Source organism: Excalfactoria chinensis, chromosome 2, assembly GCF_039878825.1.
Source record: "Excalfactoria chinensis isolate bCotChi1 chromosome 2, bCotChi1.hap2, whole genome shotgun sequence".
Classification (NCBI taxonomy): Eukaryota; Metazoa; Chordata; class Aves; order Galliformes; family Phasianidae; genus Excalfactoria; species Excalfactoria chinensis.
Genome location: NC_092826.1, coordinates 57840789 through 57868751, shown reverse-complemented (window position 1 = coordinate 57868751; position 27963 = coordinate 57840789). Strand labels below are relative to the sequence as shown.

General features: G+C 40.1%; 1 protein-coding gene across 1 annotated transcript in view; it reads left to right on the top strand.

The window, feature by feature from the left end:
- TMEFF1 (transmembrane protein with EGF like and two follistatin like domains 1) overlaps positions 1–27963 on the top strand; it is a 115180-nt gene that overhangs the window by 46498 nt on the left and 40719 nt on the right. Inside the window, exons 2-3 of the mRNA XM_072329732.1 lie at positions 18862–18971; positions 22383–22512. Of these exons, the coding sequence (XP_072185833.1) occupies positions 18862–18971; positions 22383–22512 (240 nt within the window). The remainder of the gene's footprint in view (positions 1–18861; positions 18972–22382; positions 22513–27963) is intronic.

The following is a 27963-nucleotide window of genomic DNA, read 5'->3' as shown; positions in this document are numbered from 1 at the left end:
TGCCATGCTGCTCTTGCTGCTTATGCTGTGCCGCCTTCTAATGATAGCAAAGGGACTTAACCACTGCCAGGCTCACAGAGAGGGAAGGCTCCTCTCAAAACAGGAGGTGAAAAAATAAAGGGTCAATAGCATTGTACTTTTTATCCCCTAACAGAATGTCACATAATTTTAACATCTCTCCAACTCTTCTACCATTATGGTTGAGGAAGCATTATTTGTTTTATTATCCTTGTCATCAGGTGCTTACGAGCATTCAGAAGATTTTCCTCTGGGCTAAAAGTTGTTTATAGCAAAGATTTCAAATGGCTTCATTTAGGATGGGTTTTTATACAAGCAAATCTCATAGGCCCACCTGTTCTCTTGTCAGGTATTCTTTGTCCTACAACTCTCTGTCCTACAATTTTAAATCATATTCCACTCACAATAGTAACCTGCATTGAAAAGTGATGCTGAGAAAGTTTCTTCATCTTTTATGTGATGTAGTTTAGTTTTCAATTACTTGTAATATAATATTGATGACTTTTTTGATGAATCTTTCTCTGTGGAAGCTTTTCTGAGTAGTACCTCAAATAATGAAACTCAGTACAATCACTTGTAATCCTAAGGACTCCGAGCTTCAGACCTCTTTGTTTGTGAATTTCAGCAAAGTATGATCTGAGTGATACTTGCAACTTAGTTTTACCTTTCAGTTCTATGTACAGTAACTGTCTGCTTCTCCTTCAGTCCTTCCCATCATTGTTATTCCCTACCAAATCTTCGGACAGAGTATTCAGCTTTGAATGTAACATGTGGTCCGCATGTGTTATATGATACAGGCAGATGGAAAACACTGAGGGAACCTTGGAAATGTTGAAGAAAACCCAGCTGAATTCCTTCATCCCCACTTCAGAATGGGAGACAAGCCTTATTTTTACTCTTGCTCACATTGTTATGATGCTGGAAGAATATTTTGATCATACTGTGTTTATCTATGGGTAAACAGAATATTCTGCTTTATCATCCTTGCTGCTTGGACTCCATTTTAGAGATGAAATATAGGGAGAACTTTAGGTGTACAGATGCACAGGTGTTTCCTCAAATATATATTTGCCTACTTCTAAAGAGGGCTTCTTCTTCGAACAGGCTTGTGTTTTGAAAGCATTAGACACATACAACACAAGACTGATTATTTTGTCTTAGATTCATAGATCACTGAATGGTTTGGGTTGGGAGGGATTTTCACTCCCATCAGACCAGGTTGCTCAGGGCTTCATCCAGCAAAGCCTTGCATTGTATACTTCCTGGGCCAAGTCATCCACAGCTTCTTTGGGCAACCAGTTCCAGTGCCTCACTATGCTCACACTAAATAATTTCTTGATTATATCAAATCTTAATCTCCCCTCTTCTAGTTTTAAACCATTCTTCTTTGTCTGGTGACTTTTCACTCTGGTCAAAACTCTCTGTGCCAGCTTTGGGAGGTCACACTGACAAGTCGCAGTCAGTACAGCAAGGGAAAATGTGTATGGTTGCTTTTTGCAATGCCCTATCAAGTAGCAGCATATTGGAGGAAGACTGTCTGTCTTCTTGTTGTGAGGACCTGATGCTGAGTTAGAAGAAACCAGAGGAGGTGGAAAACTGGCAAGGGTTGTGTTAGGCTCCTGGTGGGGAAGCTGTTGGAAGATAAGGGTTGTGATGTCTGCTTATCAGCAGACTGGCTGACATAAGTATTTATAAGACATGACTGGCCAAAGCAGTCAATAGCATAAGTAAAAGGATTCAAGATCTGAGCTGCTGATCTGGAGGCTTTGCACCATTAAAGAAGCAGGGTGATGGTGCGCTAACCCTAGGCCTGAGTTTACTATTTTAGTTCCTCTTGGTAGGCAGCCAAAATTCTTCCAAAATTATATCAGGAAGAGACCACAAAGTGACATGGATTATTTCCTTAGAAAGGACTGTTTTTCTGTTTTAAATTCTGTGCCAAGAAAATGCTTTTCTCAGGGTTGTGCTGAGTGATGGCGATGGTCATAGTGGGGCTGTAGGAGTGTGTTTGGTAGAACAAGAATAGAAATAGTGGTTTGGGGTTTGGTCTTTATCTCAGAGGAAAGATGGACTTTTAGAAAATGTGAGACTCTCAGTGGACAAAAACACAAATTGCAAGGGCTAATTTGGAAGATCGTGCCTTCCAGTTTAGTTTGTGACATACAACTCAAATCTTTACAGAACTTTTCTGAAGAGTTTTCCAGTCTCCAATTCAAAGACATTGAATAATGTCATTACCTACGTAGTGATTTTCACCCAATTGTCTGTCACTGCTTTACGGCTGTAAACATCAGGGGTCTCACTGAACAGCAGCTGCAGAAAAAAAAAGTTGACATTTGCTATATATTCAGGAATATCTCAGAAAAGGAAAAAAATCTGTTGCAGAGGAACCGTGTTCCATACTTTTCATCTCTTCTTTGTCCTCTCAGAACTTGTTTCCATTCTACTACGTGCTATTTGTGATAACGGACCAGACAGCACACATTATTAGAAAGGCAGGGTACCTTCTAGATTATATAGTGGCATAGTAGCGTTCTTTGGTTTATTCTTTGTTCTCTTCCTAAAAATCCATAACATACAATTTGTTTTTTGTTTTTTTTTTTTAAATCATTGCTAAGTTTGGAGCTGACATTTTTAAAAATCTGTCTATTACAATGCCAGCATTATATTCTTAAATGGTAATAACAATCTCAGGATCTTTTGTTAATACGTATGTATATAAAAGGGCTGATTTTTCTATATATGTTATTTAACATTTATCTGCATTGAATAACATCAGCCCTTTTATATCCCAGTCACTCAACCTTATGTTTCTCTGCAACATTTCTTTTAGCTGTGCTGTTAATAACCTGATACTACCGTAAAGTCTTTTCACCCTATTGTTGGTATGTCTTTCTATTCATTTATTAATAGACAGAGGAACAGGTGGCTGCACTGGTGACATCTCCTTAGTGTCAAAATCAACTGTCTGTGCCCTGTTGTTTCCTTTGTGTTGGTCAATTATTTCTCTGTGTGATCAGTCCTTTGGTGCATTAAGCTATTTGGAATTTTTGATGAAGGCCTTTATCATACTAGCATTGAGGTATCCACAGCAGAAGGTAACCTGTCTGCAGTCCTGTAATGCTACTTTTGCTGCAGCGATATTAAATATTATTTAAAAATCTTAACACTTTTATCTGTAGTATTCCTCATTGCTTCTGTCATATCCACTGTCCTGGGTGATGTACAGTCTACAGGAGGGAACCTGGCATAAAGGAATTGGTTGGAAGGTCACAGACAGAAGATTGTGGTCAGTGGCTGTATGTCCAGGTGGAAGCTAATGATGAGTGATATCCACAATCCATGGGACTGTTTAACATCCTTTTCAGTGATATAGAAGGCCGACTTCACCCTCAGCAAGTTTGTTAATGACACCAAGCTGAGCAGTGCAGTTGATACATCAGGAGGAAGGGATGCATCCAGAGGGACCTTGATAAATTAGAAAAGTGGGTCCATATAAAACTAAGGAGGTTCAACAAAACAAAATGCAATGTTTTGCACTTGGGTTGGGGTAATCTCAGATATGTATACAGACTGGGAGAAGAAATTCTTGAGAGTAGCTGTGCTGAGAAGTACTTAGAAGTCCTGGTAGATAGTGAGACCATAGTAAGCCATAGTGTATGTGTACAGCCCAAAAGGCCAATGGTATCCTGGGCTGCATCAGAAAAGGGGTAGTTAGCAGGGCAAGGGCGATGATTGTCCCTCTCTACTCTGCCCTTGTGAGATCCCATCTGGAGTATTGCATCCAGGTCTGGGGCTCCCAACATGGGAAAGATGTTGAGCTTTTGGAGATGGACCAGAGTAGGGCCACAAAGATGATCAGAGGGCTGTTGTATTTCTCTAGTGAAGAAAGACTGAGGGAGTTGGGTTTGTTCAGTCTGGAGAAGGCTGTGTAGAAATCTCACTATGGTCTTCCAGTCTTTAAAGGAAGATAAATAGGAGGGAGATCAACTTTTTACATAGCTAGATAGTGACAGGACAAGGGAGAATGGTTTTAAACTGAAGGAGTGGAGATTTAGATTATGTGTCAGAGGGAAGCTTTTCAGTGAGAGGGTGGTTGAGGTGCTGCGACAAGCTGACCAGAGAGGTTGTAGATGCTCTGTCCTTGGAGGTGTTTAAGGCCAAGTTGGATAGGGTGCTGGGCAACCTGATCTAGTACTTGATTTAGTGATTGGCAGGGGCTTTGGAACTTAATAATCCTTGAGGTCCCTTCCGACTCAAGCCATTCTATGATTCTGTTTGGTCCAATGTCCCCTTGCCCCTCCATGCAGCAAGGTGAACCCAGGGCTGTTTTAGTTCATGTACTCAACAGATGAGCTATCTGCTGTCCTTAGAATATCTCGCTTGGACATGGAAAGCAAGACAACCTCAGAGAACTGCAGTAAGTTTTTACATGAGCATCCCAGTGAATGTTATATGATGGCATTCTGCATGAAGCATTTGGCTTTCATCTTAGTGTGCTGGATAATGTCTATTTCTAAAGTCTGTGCATCAACTTGGAGGAAGGTCATGCAAGAAAAAGTGTAAAATTACATGACACGGGTAAAAGATTTTATCAGTCTCATGCTGATCTAAACAGTGAGTGTTTTTAGCCAATTCTTTTACCCCAAACTATCTAATGCATCTATCTCTGAGTCCTTTTAATGAAGATCTAAAGTCTAAATTTAAAATAAAGATGTTACATTTATGTTTTGAAATCAATTTTGAAAACATTACATGGCCACTGATTGATACTGAAAACTCCTGGAATGTGAGGCATCTCAGTGTAATTACTAAAGCCTTCCAAGACTTTTTTTCCCTATTTTTCATAATCTCTGCCATCCTTTTGCTGACTCCTCTTCATTGTCTGTGGTTTTCTCTACTTTGATCTAACTGCATTACAATTTACCTTGGTTTTGAAATATATTTTCATCAGTTTTAAGGTCCCACAGATATCTTCAAAATTACAGAGTACCTATTAATAATGTTTCTGAAGTCCTGCGATGGCAAAATAGCAGATTTATGTGTTTAATATCTTATTGTATCAAGGCCTCAGATGGCCTTACTTAAACAAAAGGCTTTTTTGCCATCACCAAGCCACCAAGAGATTAACCCCCAATGAGCTTTTGTGGGAAATCTTCATGAGGTGAGAGAAATTTATGTAGAGTACAAGGCTGATAAAGTGACTGCATAATTACCCATCAGGATGCCGTATCAGGTTTGATCTGTTTATAAAAGGCATGCACTAAAAATAAAACCTGACCAAGTTTTCTTTCTATTTCTCAGTAGTAATCCTGAAAAGGTCACAGCTGTGGAGACGTGACTTCTCTGTCCCTATACAATCAACCTGGTCTGTTCATAACCATTTTAGCAATTCTTTAGGATGCTCAAAGTGCATCAGTTGCATCTTCATACTGCAAAGCTCATTCTGGAAAACACAGTGCTGCCTGGGGGGCATTACAAACATCTTTGCTGTGTGTGAAAGGGGCTGAGGTGCTTGGGATTTAGACAACCTTGTGGTGTCTTAGGAATCCTCCAGTACTGGAGAAGGGAGATATTTCAGCCTGTTCTTGGGGCTCTTAGAGGTGGTCTGCTTAAAATATGTGCATCTGATGGACCCAGAATCACAAAGCATTTTCTCTCAGAGCATCGTGCAGAGAGAAGCAGAGACTTAGGAAGAACAAGGTGGCCACAGGCTGGTCTCATTGCCTGCTGGAATCCTGTGCCTCAGAACCATCTGCAAGTGTTTTATCTGCTGTGAAAATGTGTTTTATTTTAGTTTAGTTTAGTTACTTTCCATATTGTCAAGTGGAACTTGACCTTTGAAGTAGCTACTTTGTCAGTAGACAGCTCTAGATGTGCTGAGAGACTTTGTTCTTCTTTCCATTTGGTATAGACGAGATAGAATCAAAGTGATGAGTAGCGCATAAGGGATTATAACAATCTATACAATTGAAATTTAATGTTAATATATGCCTCGTTATATATATTATATAATTATATTTTTAATTTTTTATAATTATATAATTAAAATAATTACCCGTAATACGTATGCCTTATTACATATATCCCTTTGTTCATCATCTTCATCAGTGGTTACTCAGCATCTTCATCAGTGATCTGGAGGATGGGATAGAGCCCACCCTCCCCATGTTTGCTGATAATACAAAGCTGGGAGGAGTGGTTGACACATCAGAAGGTTGTATTGCCATTCAGTGGGACCTGGACAGGATGGACACTTAGGGAGAAACCTGATGAGGTTCAACAAAACTAAGTGCAGAGTCCTACACCTAGACTCGATGATCTAGAATCATAGAACTGTTTGAGTTGGAAGAGAACTTTAAAGGTCATCTAGTCCAACTCCCCTGCAATGAACGGGAACATCTACAGCTACATCAGGTTGCCCACAGCCTGGTCCAGCCTGGCTTTGAAAGTCTCCAAGGACAGGGCATCCACCAATTCTCTGGGCAACCTACTGATACAGGCTGAGTATTAATATCATAGCATAAAGCAACTTCGAAAGAGATTCAGGAATTCATTCTTATTTAATACATTCCAGTGTATATCAGCTGCAAGTAAGGAGTAGTCAGGAAGCATATGGCATCTGTTGCGCACCACATCATGCATTTCAGTACCAGGAAAATTACAAAACTAAGGGAGGAGCACAAGTGTGAAGACCTTTGTTTTTCCACCTGTAGCAGATGGTCAGATTTCTAATTTAAAATTTTCTTGGAGTTTTGGCGCACTGCCATCTGCCTCCACAGCTACAACAGCGCAATAACTCTGTCACCTCTCTTAGAAAATGTTTCTTGAGAGTAAATTTAATGCTCAGTGAAGTGTTGAATTTACAGCTGCTGGGAGCAGAATATAGCATGTAAGAGATGGCCAGGAGGCCCTGCTGATTTCCCTCACCTGGTTACAAGTAAGGTTGTGTTTATATGAAACTGTTGTGAGCAGCATTTGGGAGTTGCAGGGAAGATGTTTCCAGTTATTTGTTTTCACAGACCCTTCAGCAATCCGGCATACAAGGAATCAGTCAGCAGCATCAATGAAGATCTTGCTAAAAGAGCTTGACTAGGATTATTTAAAAAGTCCCTAATCGTTATCAGTGCAAGAGGACTGTTTTCTGTAAGATTTTTCTTTGTCTCAGCTCTGTCAGTTTTTATCAATGCTGAAAATATCATTGTAGTCAGGCATTTTAAGTGTTAAATGCATCGCCACTGATGGCGTTACCTCTATCTGCAAATCTATCTGCTTAGATATTAGATTGGAGATGATGGTTGATCTCTTCAGAGCTACCTAAATTGTTTGCAGGAGTAGCACTGTGTGGGTGCTTGAGATGTGGGAAATGCTTTGTTGAATTTCTCTGATGAAGGCAACTCAGCTTCTTCCAGATGGGTTTCAGTCACTGCTAATTTGAATTAAATTTGAAATTTTGTTCTGGGGTGAAGACCTTCCTGTCCTGTGACCACAGCTTTAGTCATCAAATTGGATCTTTATTCTCCATGTTTTTGGTGGCTTATGGGTTTAGGCATTTGCTTAAGAATTTCACATGTATGTTTGTCAGGTTCTTCTTCAGAAATAAGATTTATTATCAGTTTGAAGTCTTGAGGTGTTCTCCAAAAATGTAGTCACATTCAACACCATCAGAAAACAGGCGATTTGTGAGTGTTTTTGGAAAGTGTCAGTTGGACTGTCCCAGTCCAGCAGCTTTCTCCACATGTTCAATCAGCCTTGCGCAATACCAAGAGTGGAGGCTTATGGACATGGCCTCTCTTATAGCTATGTGAAGCCTGGATCCCTTCCTGGAGAACCTCTTGTGGCTGGAAAGACAGAGAGAGAGGAGATGAGATGTTTCCATTAGAATACTGGTACCTGGGAATTATGACCTCTTTCACAGAAAACTGAATGGGCTAGAGCTGTTTCCTTTTGGAAGAAAGGTATTGTTCTTGGTTTGAGCCCAATCTACACTCCCCTTTCCAGTATTATTTTCTCCTCTGTCTTACCCTGGCTGGGGCAAAACACACCCCAAAAGAGTGTTTGGACTCCCCTACCTTCCTATGCACTTCTGCTCAAGAAGCAGTCCCACATGCTGTGTGTTTCCAAATAACCAATAACTTTCCTAGAAGGAATGAAAAACACATTGCTGGTGTGCTCTCTGCATTAAGCTCTGTCACAGCCATACAGCTGGAACACAGCTGGGGATTGGAACAAGATGATTTTTGATATCCCTTCCAACTCAAACCATGATTCTATGACTTTTGAGCAGTGATTACAAGCTACTCGAATAGAGCAGATGAGTCACATGAGCTACATTAATACAATGGTGTAGCTCTTTAGCTTGCATTAGTTGCCTTCACAAGTTAATGTTCATTTTACACCTTAAATCATTTGTATTTAATCCATTTTTGGTGACAACCATCATTTTCTAGTAGTAATACTGGAGGCGTTTTTGTTAAAGGGAGGGTGGTTAAACCCAGTAGCTAAGCAATTGGATGAACTTGATGTGGCATCCTGCCTTGCATTCTGTTGCACTTTTTGATAAATCATTTTATCTTCCTCTACTTTTCTTCCTCATCCAGTGAAATGTGCACGATAATGTCTAATTTGTATTATAGTTTCTATAGCTCTCTGCTTGTGCTGCAAGTCAAGGACTGGCTATTACCCACGCCTTTCAGAAGGGGGATCAGATCCGTGCTGTAGCCTCTAGGTATTGCAGTATTTCACGTTGTTGATGATGATAATGACTGGAAGTAATGAGTAATGTTTAAAATTTAAGCTATTTAGAGGCCATGTTTTAGACTTCTGCTATCGAGTCATCTTGCAGACAGCAGCATTTTCCCCTTAGAGAGTGAATAATTAAGGGCAGATTAATACACTATCTGAAAACTCCTTGTCAAATATTTTCTGCAACTTTTAAAGGAAGATTTCAAATATAAGAAATAAATGGCGACTTAAAATACTCCTCCAGACTATAATTAATTCTACTAATTTGTCTCTAATAGACCAAAGCCCTAATCAAGTTAATTATTATTTGCATAAAAATTAGGTCCTCAAAAGTTCCTTCATCCTACGAGCACTTAAAGACATTCTTAATCTTACACATGATAAGTTCCATTTCATTTATTTAGATCACAGAGATGCTCAAGGTTAACTCTCGGTCCAAGCACTCATAGGACTGAAGCCATAGATTATGTGTGATAAATGGCAAACGTCACTGCAAACAGTATTGTTCCTCACTGAAAGCCGCTCTGTACACTATAGAAAATCAGCCAAAACCACCTGTTTTTTCTTGGCTTTATATCTGATAAATGAAAGAGCTTGGCATTCCAGGTATTTTTCTTTTGTCTTTTTATGCGTAAAGGAAAAAATATTTAGAATAATGGGAAAAAAGAAGGAGAGGAGATCAGCATAGGAGCCAATAGTGAACGCTGAAAATGCAATTACTGAAAAGACCGAGTTTGGAATACATGTATACATTCATTTCGCATTTTTAAAGTATTTCCATTTTTCCCCATGAAGCATTTTTTGCAGTCATTGATAATCTGTGTAATATGCAGAGCCTGCATAATAATCTGATTGAAGCTGTACAATCTTTCTCAGTGTTGTGGCTTGCTTTATCTTCAAAGCTCCATGAAGAAGTGTTGGTTTTTGCTAGTGTTTTCATTATCCTTGGAAATAAGTTATTTAAAAAAAAAGAATTAAAAAATGGGCCCCCAAATGTATTTAAAAGAAAATAAAGAACAGACAGGACCCAAGCAACTTCTGTAATTTTCATTAGAGGAAAGTATAAATCCATATACAGAGCCTGAATTTTTAAGCACCCTTCGTTGTTCCAGAAAGGTTTATGCTTTCGTTTTATGGATGCTTTAGTATTCCAGCTTCGTGTTGGGACTTCCAGGATGCTGAATCAAGCCTGTGTCGATATGAGCTCAAGAGTGAGAAAAACATACAGGACTTGTGGTGAAGGGACACACTTTAGATGTGCTTGAGCTTGCACTGATTCCTGCTCATGTTTCAGCCACAAAGCAGAGGTTTTCAACCTGAGCTGCATATCACCTACAGATCAAAGAATAAATTCTCTGTAATGCATGGAGCATAATTATCTGGTTTGGTGTTGATTTTGACACCATTTTGCTTTGCTTAGGCTTTCAAGATTTCAGGATTTACACTGCTCTAGGTGTAAATGAGAGCTGTGTTGTTTGGGAGCATTTGAATAGGTTGTCCCTGGTCTATATGCTTAGGAAATAACTCTCCAACTTCCTTAATGACTGAAATATTATTCTTCATTTGTAATCAGGCATAGAAAGATTTCTTCAGGAAGAATGAGTAGACAAAGCTGTAACTTCCTAGGAGCAGTGTGCTTGCCTGCTTGGTTCCTGCACTGGGGATGATGCTAGAAAGCAGGCAAAGAGCCCTAGTTTGGGGATCTAGGGAGAAGAGATACAGCAAACCCATAGCTAGGCACTTGGAAATACTTTAGATATATGACCATCTGTAGTGCAGACTGACAGAGAGCAAGTAGGCATTAAGAGAATGAGGACAAATAATATTTTCCCCCTGACCATGTAATAGATGTGCTGCACAACAGTCAGAAGTGAACAGTTTCCTTTATGCAAACAAAAAAAATCATAGGAGTCCTGCTAGTCGAAGAGGGCTGATGAAGTGTAAAAGCACTATTTTTGAACTGACCAGTGTGCATCCATTCGTACAGGCAGTGGTGTTCAGCAACATATCCGTTATCCCATGCATTTCCTTGGTAATCCAAGTAAAACTCTTACCAGCTGTACAATATTGCTTTTCAGATCTTAAAAGTAAGCTGAGAAGTCATATTTGGCATAGGGCAGAGCCACAGCAGGGAACACACTCCCTAGAGATTGGCCACTCTACTAAATTTCAGGACATTTATTTTGTCAGGATATCTGGCAATTTTAGAAAACAAATACTGAAGAAGTCTTATTACAAGCATTCAGCCCCCATGAAAACTACTTTTACAGCTACCATTGGTTGAAATATTCCTGGTTTTACCACCACCTGTGCAGCCCTAGAAAATACATGTGTTTGAACAAGTTTGTATCATTCAGATTTCAATTTCCAAGTCACAAAGGACCATAGAGGCCCTAATGACATCGTTATTAGAGAACAGTGATTGCTTATTTTGTGTGTGTTCTTGGCTTGATCACATGAGCCTTGTTGTGGTATATGTTCTCTCAGCTCCTCCAATTAAGGTAAATTTGGAACCTTCTCCAAGGAGCCACTGAATTTTCATAAACCTGCAGGGAGGTCAGTGTCTCAGGTCTCAACCACTGTCAGATTTGGCCAGAATTGCTCAGTGAGTGCAGCAGTTGTTGGAGGAAACCAACTAAGGCACTCTGGGAAGTCACTGCTCTGCACAGTTATGGTTTCCCTAGAGACTACTATTGGTAATACCTGTTGTAATCTCCCTGTAAATATGCTATAAGGACGTGTTGTGGGTTTTTTTTTCCCCCCTGATATTTTAATTCTATGTAAAAATATGCAGTGACATGCTAATTTCTTTGTAAGAGCCTTGCATAATCACACTCAGTACTTTTTGTAGTAAGACAGATTCTGCTTTGCAGACAAGATTTGAAGGCAGTGTCCCAGGTGGCTGCTAAGAGAAACACACACAAAATCTGTGGCCTGTGCCAGATTGCTGCACCACCTGACCCTGATACCAACAAATACGTTTCCGAGAGAGAAAACCATTTCACCTTCTTTCTGCATCTTTGGCTGTCTCCAAGCAGTTGCACAGCTAGTCAATTTGTACCATTTGCTGAAATGCTCACCTACAGATTATACACAATTTCTGAAATATTGTCAAAGCTTTTAATGTAACAAAAAATGCCTCAACTTTCTCTACAAATCCGTTTTTTTTTTTTTTTCTTTGTATGATGGAAACAGAAATGCACTATGGGCTGGATCCAATATTTTGACAGAACTGTCATCCAAACACTCATCACTCTGACACTTTCCTCACTTTTTTCACACTGAATAGAGTTAGTCTGAGGCATATTGGTAATGCGAATAATTGCAGCGTGGGAGACTCTCAGGTTCAAAGCCAATCTTGTTACCTTGCTGTGTGAGTGCTAGTTAAAATTTGCTGTGGTTTCCTATTGTGTGCAAGAATACTAATTACTTTAGCAGCACCTATGCATTCGTTTTCTCAGTGTTTTAGAAGGAGATTATCGTGACTGGAAATGTAAAAGTATAATCATCCTAGGTAAATTGGACGGCACTTAAGCAATCAAATGTTAATGCAGCTTTGTAAAACTACTTTTAGGGAAATATTTCAAGCTTTATTCGCACAGTTAGCATTCTCAAGAGCCAAAGTACAGCATTTTTTTCTGCACAATTGACTCTTAAATATTGCATCAAGACAACAAAACAGGCTTTACAAGTTCTATAATACTGCTTAAGGTTGTTTCGAAAGCATGAGATTTGCTATCAGCCATCCAAAGCATCCATTCATTGACCAATTAAAAAGAAATGTCTGGGAGGATCTTAATTCCATTAGACTACAGCTGTCTGTGCTTTTTTTTTTAAGGTAAATTCATTCTACGCATTTCTTTTTTTCTTTCTTTCCCTCACATAACCTCTAGTCTATTCCAGTGAATTTTTTTCTCCTAGTGGAAGTGGGAAAGATAACGCGGAGTTTTCTGTTTGTTTGTTTTTTTTTTCCTCATGAATTTGAATAGCTTGTTCAAATGAACAAAATAGTACGCTCCATTGTGTCTTGCTTTGCCTTATCTGCCACAAGCAAGTATTATCTGTCTGGACAAGTAATACTAAGTTTGTCTGAGAGGTCTGACTGCTCCCTTACTCTTCCACTGTAGCCTCAGAACAGAATCTCAGAAGAGATTCAACAGTTACAAACTCTAGTATGCAAATTGCTCTGATTTTTGTATGCCACAGTTATCAAAACTGATGGGAGACAGAAAAAACAGCCTTCTCATTTTGATGCCCGATGCCTGCCTTCAGTAGGTATTTGGACAGTGCCCTCATGAATGTGCTTTAACTTTCACTTAGCCCTGAAGTTGTCAAGTAGTCAAATCTAATGATCTTTGCTGGTCCCTTCCAAATGAACTGCTTAAACTATTCTGGTCTAGTCTAGTTCTAGTCTAAAATGGTATGGATAATCTAATGCAGAGGCTGTTCATCAATTACTAAGTCAGAGACAGGCTGTAGTGGCTGCTCACTCACAGTCTTGTAGGATGAATTGCCTCTCAGTGAAGTGCTTGATGAACACAAGATGGAGGCAAAACAGGAGTAAATACTAGATGTTTTCCTAAAATTGCATCCGTGGCAGATGCCAAAGAACGTGATGCAAAACCTTGCGGCCTTCTTTCCTGTAGAACTGTTTGTATACACATACATATCTGAGTCCTGTGTGCTGACTTGTTTCAAAATAAACCGCCTTCAGCGCACAGGCATAAAGTAAGTGGAACAGCAGTTTACCTTCAGAAGTTTGCATTATTTGGTGAGTTTGGCTCCTGCTTTTGCTTTTTGCTACAGAAACAGAGCACAGGAGTTGAGAAAAGTGATGTCAGCAACGTGCTGGTGAGTGTTGCATACCAATGACTATCGTGTCCACCACAAAAAGAGCCTTTGCTTCCTTTGTCTTGCAAAGAGCCAAGGTGAGACACTGTGTGTCCCTGTTTCACATTTCCTGTACGAATTAGACCTTCAATGTACAGTTTCACTATCTTAAAAGGAGCTACAAAGCCTCCAGGAAAAAAGCTATTCTTAGCAAATCGCATTGTTCCAGTAACAAAATGCGAGTAAAGGCATTCCTACTTCTCAGACACTGCTAGGATGCTATTTTCTAGACACTGCAGTCATATCTGCTTTAGAGTTGTTTTTTTCCTTAAATTTCCTATTTCAATCTGCACAGCAGAAACATGCTTCTTTTTGTTTAGAAAGGTATGTAGAAAAATGCAGTGGATGAGCTGTAAGAACAGGCTGATGGGTGGAAGTGGTGTAGAAGGAGCAGTATCGTAGAATCATAGAATCATTAAGGTTGGAAAAGACCTCTAAGATCACCTAGTCCAATCACCAGCCCATCCCCACCATACCCACTGACCACATCCCTCTGAGCCACATCCACATGATTCTTGAACATCTCCAGGGATGGTGACCCCACCACCTCCCTGGGCAGCGCTGCATCACCACTCTTTATGAGAAGACTTTTTTCCTAATACCCAACCTGAACCTCTTACAGCACAGCTTAAGGCCATTGCCTCTCATTCCAAAGCAGGAACCAGAGAGGAGCTGAAGAGCAACAATGAAATAAATAGAAACAAGTTACTTCACACATGGCTGTAACTTGCATTTAGTGGTAAAATGGGGAATAATGTAATGCTACCTGCATGGGACTGGTGGGGTCTGCGGGTGAGCAGCGCTGCTTTGTTCTAAGCTGGCAGCTGCAGGCATGCAAAGATATCTGTAGGACATCCAAAATCCTGGGGGAATCTTTTTTTGCAGTAATTTTATTTGCTTGTGATGTCTCTCAAAGTCCCCTTTGTGGTTTAAGTGGACAGGCTGTGCACAACAACATCTGAGGCACAAGCTTGACTCTTGAGTGTCAACCTTGGTGTGGGACAAAGGATGTGACTGGCAGGTAAAGCTTTGTTCAAGAGTTAGATTTAAAACCCAGGTTGTTACTGTACTTGTCACATAAACAGCTCACCTTCATAATCCCTAAGAGAAAAGTGTCCTTTTTTGTTTCTTTGGTGGTTTTTTTTTTTTTTTTTTTTTTTTTTTTTTTTTTTTTTTTTTTTTTTCCCATTATGCCCTCTAATCATTCCTAACTATTTTGCCAAAATCACCACCCAGAGAAGCCATTCTAGAGTCATAAGGTGGACTTCAGTGTACCCTCACATAACGTAATTTCTCCTTTGGCCACTCTTTTTTAGGTAAACATTGACCTGCTCCAGCTGTTCTTAGAACTTTGTTTAATCGATGGGGTAACAAAGAGTTTTTTTCCTGCTTCAGCTGAAGTACTCAAAAGGCTGAAGCTGGAAGCACTGCCTGTACCCCCCCCCACCTACACTCACTTCCAAGTGAGAAAGGTGTTTTTTTGTTTCCTTGTATCCATTCACCATCGCCATGTACAGCTGCCAACCCCAGGAGAACCATGAGTTTTGAAAAAACAAATTGCTTATGAAGTTACTGGATTTGCCCATCCTAGATTTTATTTTATTCTCTGGGCATCCAGATGGAAGAAACACATGCGGTGTACTTAAACTACAAATTGGATTTCATCTTCAGGTTCAGAATTTTGACACGTGTAATTTAGCTCGGTGCTAGAGGTTTGTGCCTCAGAGCGATGCACTTTGAGGCCACAGAAAAAAAAGCCATTCTCCAGCTACTTGTATTGAGCTGTATTCTGAGTTCTCTGAAAGGAGACCAAATGGAAAAGGCTTTAGTTATTTTTACTGATGTGTCGCATTATCACACAGTAAATTTCTCTCAAAAGAGGAGGGAAAAAAAAAACAAACCAAAACAACAATAGAAGCAACTAAAACAACCACCAAAAAGACCTGGATGTGGTGCAGCCAGATTCCTGCAGGCTGCTCTGCTCAGGTCCCTCCTCACCCCACCTGGAAGTGTACTGGTTGAACAGATACTTGTAATACCTCATTTCAGGTCTGTGGAGATTAATTTTATCATAAATTTGGAAGCTTGATTTAATTGTGCTAATTTTCTCCTGGGAGCTGATAGATTTCTACTTACAACACTCCTCCTGTATGTAATGAATCATAGTGAGGCTTCCTCTTATTTATACCTGCTAAAAGTCTAGGAAATGAGTTGCAATAGGCATTAAAGAAACATGTCAGAACTAATCTTAGACCATTTGCTGCGTGATCTTTATCCATTTCTAGGTCTATTCTCACATATGATGATAATCATTCCATTCTTCTGGAAATAATCACAGAAACTCCATTTTAATTCTTTCTCTGCGGGGATTCCATTCAAGAGAGAGAGCTTATTTCAGACATGCAAGACATCCACTGCTCCTCTTAACATCCATTCTCATTTGTTCACTTTTGAGCAAAGCGCTATAGATGTGGAAGTCATTATGGCTACCACACTCCTCAGTGCTCGTGATTTTGTCGAATATAATCGTACACATGTCAGAGCTCTGATTTTACTGCTGCTTGAATTTGCTGCTGAATGGAAGCAGGGATTAGATGTCATTCTATGAGAATAAAGTTCATCTGTCACATTCAAGAGCCAATCACCAGAGTATCTTGTCTTTCATATGGTTTCGGAAAATCACTTTGCCTCCAAGTCTCTGAGTGACTTTTCCTGCTAGGCCTTTATTGCTTATGCAAAAAGCTTGTAATGAGTATTTATGATTTATACAGAAAGAAAGGCAGTCCACTCAGAAAATTAAGTGACAGAGTTATAACTGTGTTGTTTCTGTCATCTTAATTCCTCCGCCTGGGGACTTCTTAAAAATTGAAGTCTGTTTCTTGGGGAGGAGGGGAGCTTACAAGGAATGATTCTCCACCACCATCTTTCTATCTCCTAGTTTTATCCTGAAATCATTGCGTGTTCAGTCTTGAGAGGAGGCTCGGGGACATCTCATTCATGTCCATAAATACTTGCAGGGAAGGTGCAAAGAGCTGGGCTCTTTTCAGCAGTGCCCAGTGCCAGAGGTAATGGGCATGAACTGGAATACAGGAGGTTTTGTCTAAACACCTGGGGTAATTCTGTTCTTTGTGGGTGCTGGAGCACTGTCACAGGCTGCCCAGAGGCTGTGGAGTCCCCTTGGAGATCTATAGAAGTCTCCTGGCTGTGGGCCTGGGCACCCTGCTCTTGGTGGCTCTTCTGGAGCTGGGCTGGGACATTCCTGCCTCAGCTGTGCTGTGATTTTGTAACTTATGTTGAGAGAATACAGATACTGGGCCAAGTCTTCAGTAAGCTTCTTGGGCACATGGACAGTGTGTAGATCTTGGGATTTTAAGTACAAGTTGCAGCTGCCAAGTGGCTGCTTCCACTGATAAGGGGTGTTGGAGAGTGCATAGAACCAGAGTAACATGAGCTCATTTAGAAAGGGGAGGAGTTGAGAATTGGGAGCCCCCATCTGTTCAGTGCCCTGAGCTCTTGAGAAGAGGATTTTGAAAGCTGTTCACATTGTAATTTGTTGGCTTGGTTACTCCTTTTATTAATTATGTTCTCTGAAATATGGTATTGCCAAAAAAGTGGGTTCTTCTTTCAGATATGACAATCATTTCCTCTTAATTAATCTTGATAGTTTGTTCATCATCACAGAGCAAGTCTTCACAAGGAGAAAGAAATGCACGTTTCCTTCAGGAGCAAATTATGAACACACTAAATTGAAAAGCTGCAATGTTCTGTCACATTAACTCAGGTCCTACAACATTGCAATCACGCTTGATAAATGGTGACATTAAAGAGAGCACGTGCACAGGGTTGTGATGGCAACGACGATATCTGGCTACTCAGTGTTACACGCCTTGCCCTCATTTATGTCTTTGGGAGGGATGGACATATATGAAAAAAATAAAAAAATCAATAGCTTTTTCACTCTTTTGTTGCAGTTAACAAAACATGGGGATTGCAATTGGGACTTCTGTTGGGCTATAATGTCCCTTTATATATAAAAAAATTATATATACATATAAATATATATATAATGTAGCTTTAGTTCTGTGGAAAAATCTGCTGTTGCACTGTATTAAATATGGAAGGACATAATAAGTTGTAACATCATTTGAGATACATTTTTGTGTAATAGCTGTTTTTTAATATGAATTATGTGGGTGGTGTATAATGCTATACATTCCCTCGGGAACAGTTTTGGATGGTGTCTGTTGCTGCTATACCAAAGTGTTGGCAGCACTGTGAGCAGGAGGGTGACTTCCTATTTCAGACTGCAAGTGGCAGGGAGAATTATTGTCTAATGTTTTTGACCTACCTTTCCTCATTTCTGAATGGCAGGTATTAGTGTTTTATTTAAGCCAGCTCTGTGGATAGAGCTTCCTTATTAAAAGTTACAGGCACTATTTTAAAAACTACTGCTGTCATTGAATCTCTTAGTGGGCTGTGTTACAGTAGAGCATTCAGGTTTCTGACTCAAGCCCAAGCACAGAAGGTCCTTTTGAGGACTGTCATTCAGTGCATTCTTAAACATTTGCAGTGGATTTTCCCAGTGCCTGTGTTACTGTTTACCCCTCTTCGTTGCAATCAAGAGCAATAGCAGCACCACTGCACTGAGACCACGAGGTCATGTTTGCTCTAATGCTGATTGCTTCCATTGTCCCTCCAGTGCCTTCTACTCTTCTTTCTCCTATATATGGTTCAAATCAAATATATATTTCAAAATCATTTGCACTCTAAAAATGTGATGCAGTATAAGCAGCTGTTGTGTTAGGAACTATTACTTATTCAGATGATGTGTCAGCCTCTTTGTCCCCTGTGCACCACAAGCCAGTTTGCTGGTTGTACCTCAGTTACAAGCTTTCTGGGGCAGGAGTTGTATTTTGTGCCGTAGTTTTATGCAGCAGCTAAGACAGAAGGGCTCTGGTTCATTACTCTGCCTCCTACAGTGCAAGCAAATTATAATAGTTTAAACACACTGCGGTGTATTTTTAGGCATCCCTAGCAAAGAGGGTGTGATTCTGGCACTGCTGGGCAGCTCTTCAGGTGGTGAAGCAGAACTGAGCTGTGGCTGCTGACCAATACAATGAAGCTGCCACTGAGGAGGAGGCTACAGTCCTCAAAATTACTCGTGTCTCAATTTCTGTTTCCTTTCTCTACTTTTTTTTTTCCCCACAGAGTTAAATGTAAAAGAATCTGACGTAAAAGTGTGTGATGAATCGTCATGTAAATACGGGGGAGTGTGTAAGGAAGAGGGCGATGGCTTGAAATGTGCCTGTCAGTTCCAGGTAAGGAGTACTCACTTTTTCATTTGCCTTTTGTGTCAGACTCCAGAAAATCCAGAGGCAACTTGATTATTTTTCTTCCCATACTTCCTTCCTGGGGAGATGGTGAGCTTGGCACCATCTCTATAGTCCTCTAATCAACTCAGAGCTGGATTATAGGGGATGCCTCCAGTCACGCTCCCCAAATTTCATTTACTTCTTTTGGTAGTCACAGGCTTTTAATACTTGCGGGCTGAAAATAATAACATCTACATCAATAATAAGAATTAAATTAAATTGTATCCAAACAGGAAAAATGACAAAAGTGTGTAAATGTACTCTGGCACTGAGTGGGCAGTGAAAATTAGACCGTAATAGGATCACCAGCAGTGGTCATAAAGTTTATTGAATGAGAATGGGCTTATTGAGTGAATTATTCCCACTCAGGAAAACAAAAAAGTGTTGAGAATTGATTTTAAAAAACAAACAAACATATGAACTTTAAAAAGTAGTGAATAACAAGTTCAATATGCTTCATTGATTTTTGTGCCTGAAGTTTATACTTTTTGTGACTATCATGGCAATCCTACCCCAAACATTTTAGAGAAAATAACCATGGAATGAATTATAGAATCACAGAACAGCCTGGGCTGGAAAGACCGCTGCCCAGGGCCCTATCCAATCTGGCCTTGAGCACCTCCAGGGATGGGGCACCACAGCTTCTGTGGGTAGCTGTGCCAGCACCTCACCACCTTTTCAGTAAAGAATTTCCCCCTGATATCTAATCTGAATCTTCTCTATTTAGTTTAAAACCATTCTCACTTGTCCTGTTGCTATCAGGCCATGTGAAGAGTCAGATCTCGCTCCTCTTTATACGCTTCTATTAAGTACTGGAAGGCCACAATGAGGTCTGACTGGAATCTTCTCCAGACTGAATAAGCTCTTCGTAGAAGTGCTCTGATCATATTCATGAGATACTTTGAATTCATACTCTATATCCAGGACAAAAGTATCAAATATTGAGACTCCTGATAAAACTACAAGAGTTGTGTTAATATCCAACTCTGGAGTGGGCTATTGTTCAGTGCTTTGAAAATAATTTTGTGTTCGTTTTCCGATAAATAATAAATCAAGGGGAACCAAAATAGCAACAGTGTGTGTGTGTGATCTTACACTGGTTTTGGATTCTGGTCTTTAGGAGCTGGCTTTTGATGTGGTGTCATTCAGGTGGGTACCTACACTGAGGGCATCCTGCAGCTTACATCTCCTAGGAAAAATGAGATCTGATTGCCTTTTAAAGTGAGAAAAAAAATCTTAGGAGAAGAATTTTATTCATCAGCCTTCATTCTTGCTGTAACTGTTATTTATGAAAAACAATAAAATCAAAACTCAATAATGGTTTTAAAAATGGAAAGAAACTCAACCCTAGGCTAAGTAAAGGTTTCATTTATTTTCTGTAGGTGGTACATTTTATAGCTTCCCAATATCCAGGTCAGGAGGAGTAAAATAAGTAACTGTCTTATGTGATAAGCTGATAGTTTTTCTTTAGGAGCTCATTTTTAAAGCCAGTGCTATTTTAAAGCTAATTATAAGTTTACTTGTACTTGAAAAATTTATCCTATATTTAAGGAAAGAAGTCTAATCATGAGGAGAAGGTGTCATATTTTTCAGGCATAGCAGGTTGAATTCTTTGTGTAAATTTCAACCTTGGTTATTCAGCAGAAGCTGGGTCCACCAAAATACCCCAGGCAACCAGTACTCAGCCTAAACTGTTGGTTTCTCTATGTGGAAAGCTGTATAAGGACCAGCTAATTTTATTGCTGATAGCACAAGGCTGTGCAAAGGAATTTTGTACAAAGCTTCATCTAAACCAACATTGGAAGGAAGAAGCAGAGATCTAATCCTGCTCTCAGAATCACAGAATCACCAAGGTTGGAAAAAACCTCCAAGATCATCCAGTCCAAGCATCCACCTACCACCAATATTTGCTTGCTAAACCTTGTCCCTTTTTACCACATCTAAACATTTCCTGAGCATCTCAAGGGATGATGATTCCCCCACCTCTCTGGGCAGCCCTTTCCAGAGCTTGATCGCTCTTTTGGAGAAGAAAGCTTTCCTAATATACAACTTCCAGTGGTGCAACTTGAGGCCATTCCCTCTAGTCCTATTGCTGGTTACACTGGAGAAGAGGTGAACCCCCAAATCCTATGGAGATCATGCCTTGGCAGATGTGTACTTCTGAGGACTTCAGACTACACTTTCAGAGTAATTTGGTGATTGCTGTAGAACATGGGTTTATTTTTCCCCTTTGCCACATGATGAAATGAATCTTGCATCTTAGCATCTTAGAATTCACTAAAGAATTACCAACCTATTAGAAAAAGGTATCACTTTATCTCTCATTTTCTATCCTCAGGACAGAAAGCTGCACATTTAACACAGTAACTTTAAGATTAATAGTGTCTGTAAGCTGCTGTCCCTTTGGAGCAGTTTAGTTTAACTAACATTGTTACATAAAGTGTACTCTCAGTCACTGGCTGAACTTTATCAGTTTGATAATACACTTCACAATTTTTAAGGAATTTGGCAGCTAATCTCTGTCTTTGTTCATTGTTTCTTGGTGTTTTTGTATGTTTGCTGCCTGGAAGTTCTAAAGATGCAGAAGGTATCTAGAATTGTAGTTACCATTGAGGTTCCAATGGGGCAATGTGTTTTCTTCTGCACAGCGAGGTGGGGTTTGGATACCCAGTTCAGTAGGGAGTACGTAGCACTGGTAGGAACTGGCACACCAGCTGTTTTAGTCTGTTTCACAGCATTTCTGTACAAGCTATACATACTAGAGATATATAATCCATTTTTCTTAGAATGTAAGAAAATAGCAAAATACAGGCTGCTCCTGCCATAGCCTTTCCAAATGATCGGTTTTCCTTTCTTCTTTTCTTATAAATTGTACCTATGCTACTGACTTTGAACTCAAAATTTGGCAGTACAGCTATACAAAAGCATTATTATAGTCGTTGACCATGTATAACACTCATGATACTCATGAATTTAATGGTGATTGTCTTCCATTTCCCGTGAAAGATTGTTCTTTTGCTCAAAAAGATCAACAGAGTTCCCCTTGAGTCCCATGCCTTTATCTTTCAAATGATTCTAGATGCTTGTCATATTCCCTTTAGACATTACTGAGATCCATAGTTATTTAGTTATTTTAATCTTTCCTGCTGAATTTCTATGTTCAGCCCGTATGGAGATGGACTATTATTTCAGTGACCTGAAAGGAATATATACAGTGAAACAATTTTCCTTCAGTGATAAGAATTATAATTTGCTGCCTGCAACTCTGTATTTATACACCTCCCTTCCTATACATTAACATGCAATTGAGATGATTCATGTGCTTTTGTATGAGTTACTTTGTAATTTCTTTTTCAGTGTCACACAAACTATATCCCTGTTTGTGGATCAAATGGAGACACTTACCAAAATGAATGCTTCCTCAGGAGAGCTGCTTGCAAGCATCAGAAAGAGATAACAATGGTATCAAGGGGACCTTGTTACTCTGGTATGTAAAACATTCTTTGTCACTAATGAATGATGGTATATGGTCAGCTGTTTTGTTTTTCCCATAAATGTAGAGATTTTCATTTTTCATGCTTTTTGTTGAGTGAAATTACATGCAAACCACAAGTCCTCTTTAACAATGAAATATAGAGAAGAAAGCTGATATACTTTCTGATATCCTAACAGGTTAATAAATGAACACTGAAACTAGAAGTACTTTATCTAGAAAATACTGCTTGAATGCTTCTGATGTATGTACTACGGAACCTTGATATTCATTCAAAAGGCTTACAATGAAATTGAACAGATTCCAGATTAGTCATGTCTTTAGGATGTACATTTTTTTTTATGTACAGGATTAGTGTGACATCCAAAAGGGGTTTCTGATCATCCTGACTACCGCTATACTTGCAAACAAACCATCATCTTTAGTAATTGCACAGTGGTCATGACCTCAAAGATATGCATAACTCATAACAAAATCATTGTACCTCACATTTCTAGTGGGCTGGCATTTCCACTCATGTAAAACAGATTTTCCAACACTTAAAATACACAGGACAAGTTTTCACTGTCCCTGTCTTGAATGTTGCAAAATGCTCTTGGACACAGAAGCTTTAGGTACCAGAGGTCTTCTGAACCCCTGGTAAGATTTCAAAGCCAGTGAGGCCAAATAGATGGCTGGCTGTCCACAATTAAACTATATGCCTTAGCAATATCGACTGCTGCATATGTCCATACATATATAACACAGAAACAAGCTAACAAAAGCTTGTGGGACATCTCTCGTCTTACTAGTAGTGACTAGATTATATGGTAGCACAAAGCTTGGCTATGGATCAGGTGCACCCACCTGCCTAGCTTTGCATTGGCAATTATACTTAGCAGTGACAATTTAGAGGCAGCAGCCTTGAGCTTACTGGAATCTGCAACATCTGTCTGCAAACTAGGGGAGATCTTTGGGCAATTTTCTTAGTCCAAGTTCATTGCTACTGTTCTATTGCTGGTCTTAGAGATGGCTTGTTTAAATGCAGGGTGGCTATGTTTTCATCGGATGCTCTAATGCCTTCATCTGCAGCACAGCCCTATACTGAGATGTGGTTTTATTTACTAAGGTCCAAAATGATCCGCAGAGTCTTGTGCCTGGCTGAGCTGCAGATGAATCTTCCAGCAGACCACAGGAAACTAATGGAATCTTACCTTCTTTCTCAATCTGCCACCTGTAAAGTATCTCCAGAAGACATAGAAATAGCAAAAAAAAAAAAAAAAAAAAAAAAAAAAAAAAAAAAAAAAAAAAAAAAAAAAAAAGAAAAAGAAAAAAGAAAAAGAAAAAAGAAGATCCATTAACATTTTAGAGCATTCCTGTATTCCACTAACAACATCCAGGAACTACGTGGATTTCTTTCTTATTTTATTTCATATACACGCTGCTCTACTTACTGAGAAAGACATTTTGAGATGAAGAAATCTGTTCTTCTCAGCTTCAGGTTGCTGGCAGCTAGTTACAACATTACTCTGCTAATCTGAGATATTTTTTTTAGCCTTTCTCTCCCTTTTTTTTTTCTTATGTCCCACCTCAAGCCCAGGAAATGCAGTGCAATTTTTAGCACTTAGCGTAATACATCAAGATGTGCTGAGACACAATCGAGCGGAAAGTACTGAAAACATTTCTGAAACGAGGGATGCCATTGTACTGCACTTACAGTGGCCCAGTCAGTGCAGCTCTGCCGGCTCCTGGAGTGTCTGGTACACTCTGATTGATCTGAGAAAATGGGATCATAAAAGCCATCCTCTGGAACCAGCCTGGTCCCTGCCGGTGATAATAGGTCATTGTGGAGTCAATGTATTTGTACTCTTGATCTGTAGCACATCTCTCTCCCTCTCTCTTTCTCTCTCTCTCTCTCTCTATATATATATATATGTATATATATATTAGGATAAAATGCCTGAAAAATCCTTCATAGGTTCACATTAATTTTCATATAGTGCCTCAGAATTAGCTGTGAAAATCCTTCTGTTTGGGGATGTCTCTGGGAGCCAAGCAGAGACTGACTGTTTTTCTATCAGAATCTGCTTTTCAAAGCAAAGGCTTGCTTTATCCTGGAGGGATGCACACAAGACAACAGGCAGGAATTCCCCCAGTGGCTATGTAAGAGCTATTTCATTTTAAGTACGTGAGAGCTCTGAAGCTCGTACAAGAATGAAAATCTTCCCATTTGCTGGGGTCTGCTACCTTCTGAGGATACAGCACTGGAACACAGTACACAGAATGATTTAATCAGATGCGTTTCTTGACAGGTAACACTGTGAATAATTTTTCACAGTCACGGGTGATTTAACAGCTTACTTATATATTTATTTCCTTTGTCTAAGAGCCATCGGAGTGGCGAGATCCTAAAATAAGCACCATGAAAAAAAAAGAAAGGAAATGAGCTGTGTTAGGAGTGAATCAAATGCAGGTTTTGACATTAAAATGACATTTTAGAGAATTAGAGGAGAATGTATGACTGGAGCTTTGGGGACTGCATATGGAGGTCTCAACATCTGAAAAGCCCGTTTTTCTGTGTAGGGATGATAAAATATCTGGTTTTATGAAGGTGTTTATATGCCTAACCACCCCTGGCAGAAGCTATGGACGATGAGGGTCCATGGGTTTTAGCCAATACATGTAGACTCACGTTACAAAATACAGAGATTCTGGAAAAATGAGTGAAATGCAGCTTTAGTGCTCTTTTTACTTAATACCTAAATATATCCTAAAGCAGCCTTAAGCTAGCTATAAGTCAAGCAAATTAACCTGCATTCATAAAGAAGGCATTGTCCAGTTGGAGACTAGGTAGAGAGGAGTAGGGCTGTAATGCGAGGGACTTGACAAGGGTACTTCTTGGAGTCACATCCCATCTTCCTCCACTTTTCCTCCTGCTTTGTGGGCCTTCTCCTAGCAAAAGCTGGATGGCTGATTGTGGGATTGTGTTGTGAACTAGAACACAGCACAAGCCCAGCTTTTTCCCTTTTGTTTTTCAGAGAAGCTGTGGTGCCCCATCCCTGAAGGCACTCAAGGCCAGGTTGGATGGGGCCATGAGCAGCTGAGCTGGTGATTCTGTAATTATTTATTTCTATCTGATCAGTTTCCCATCTGCAGTTCAGCCTGCAGACAAATGCAGGGATGGGAGCACCGTGCATGCAGAAGTGGCAAGGCCTATGGACTGCTGCCATCTCAAAGCATGAGTCATCTAGCTGCTGTTGCAAGGTCTCCAGCAGTTCATAGGGGATGGTGTTCCACTGACATCACTTATACCAACTGAGGTTCCTCTACAAGAGGTTATCCCAAACTGGCCTGCAAGAATGGGGTTAAAAGCCAGGAAGAGAAGCAGTCAGGGTGCTCGCAGCACAGAGAAAGACCATCACCTAGACCCTTGATTTCTTCTGCTTCCTTCTGACGGTGAATTTATTGCTTGGTTTAAAATAAATTAATTTAGTGAACACTAAAGGGGGCAAGTCCTGTATAATTTATTCCCAACAATGTGTGTTCCTGTTAGCCCATGCACAAAGCCAGCGTTTTGACTGCTGTCAATTTTACACTGTGTGCACATGAAAATGAAACCACACAATGCAGTCCTTGACATACCACATATGCAGGGTACATATACAGCGTACTGTATGGTTTGGAAGGCACAGTCGATTGCTTTCTATGTTGAGATTTCTAAAGTTAAATATTAAGTTATTTGCAGATATTATGGCTCTGTTACATTTAAGGAGTGATTCTCTTACAAAGTTGCTTCAACTTCACATTCTTCAGTCTGAAGTAATGAAAGTCTTATCCTGAATTTTATTCATTTATTTATTGGTTGTAGGCTTAATATGAAGCATTATTAGACGTACATGTTGTCCTGAAAAGAAATATAATAAGCTCAGTTTAATCCTGAAGATGTGGAAGAAGTTCAGTGCAGCTCACTTCTAGATTCAAAAAATGGGGAAAAAAATGGTGATGCTTTTAAAACAAAGCTGTAACAAACCTGAAAACCTGCTATAAAAACACGAGTGCATTTTGCCAGCTGACTGAGACAGTCCTACCTTCAGTGCCATGCAGGAACTCTCCTCTCCAGCCTGCAAGGAGAGCTGGTGAGAGAACAGCATCACTGTCTGTCATCGGGAAGGAAAAGGTTTGGAAGCAAAGATCAAATGATAGCAAACACTTTTCCCCAGAAGACATCAATATAAACCAGCATTGCCTATGTGCAGGCTGGCAAGGCACAGGTTAACAGCCTCTCTCCAGCAGCTTGGGGTGGGGGGTGCGGGGAGCTTGCAGCTGCTGGCAATTAGACTTGTCAGCATTCCTTCCCAAAAGCTTCTGCTGATCTCAAAACCAGGGGTAATTGCTAGCAGAAGCTCTGCTCCTGGGGATAGAATCCCTGTGGGAGCAAGTCTGAGCTACTGGGTGTGTGGGGTGGCTGAATTGACACCCAGCTCAGCAAGTGTCCCTGTGTGCTTGGTCAGCAGCAGGACCTGGGGGTGGCACTGCGTTGGGATTCACTCCAGCTGGCAGCTTTAAGCAGGCTATGGTGACTTCAGAAGTCGTCTGAAATGCTGGCCCCTGGTTCGCAGCCTGGGCACTTAACTGATCTGCTGCTGCAAGAGCATCCCCTTTGCTTTGGATGGGGATGCTCTTATAATAAGTTCTTGATTTCATGTGCTCTTCACCCAGAGGCACTCCTGTGTAACCAGGGTTAAACTGCAGAAAGCTTGCCCTGTCCCTCCTGAGCTGCTCATCACTCAGATCTATATTGGCCTGCAAAGTGAGACTATACACTGCCAACTAACAGGAAACTGTGGTGGAAAGAGCAGTTGCCCTTTCTCCCTTCTAGTTAGGCTTAATAGGATCAGTAATTGACAGCAGCTGAATAAAATAGTTGATGTTATGTGGGATTTGTGCAATGAAGTTCTGGGAATGCTGGTGTCGAAAGATCAAGATCTGCTTAGTGCAAGGAAGTGGCACATGCTGTTTTTATGCTTAAAAAAAACCAACACATGCCACCACCCTAACACCCAGCTATATCCCAAGAGCTTTAGGGGAAAATCCAGGACTTGGGCATAAAGGGTATAATAACTCCTGAATGCCAAAGTTCAGATGCTGGAAATCCCTTCTCAACAGTCAGTTAATCCTTGCAGTACCCAAATTCCACAAATACATCAGATTTTTGCTTTTTTTTCTTGGAGAATGGCATACAGTTTTACCTCTAATATGTCAAGAGGTATTTAGTTCTGCCCGTGACACAATAGCCACTGACCTGTTTCTTACGCAGATCTTAGAAAAGTGCCACCTTTTGGCACTTTTTTGCATATTCCTATGCAAGCAGGATTTGGTAAGATTACTCTGGAGGCACTGCTAGGCCATGTGGATCAGTGGAACGGTCTGCTTGTTCTAAAGCTGTCAGCAGATCCTTGGTGCTCC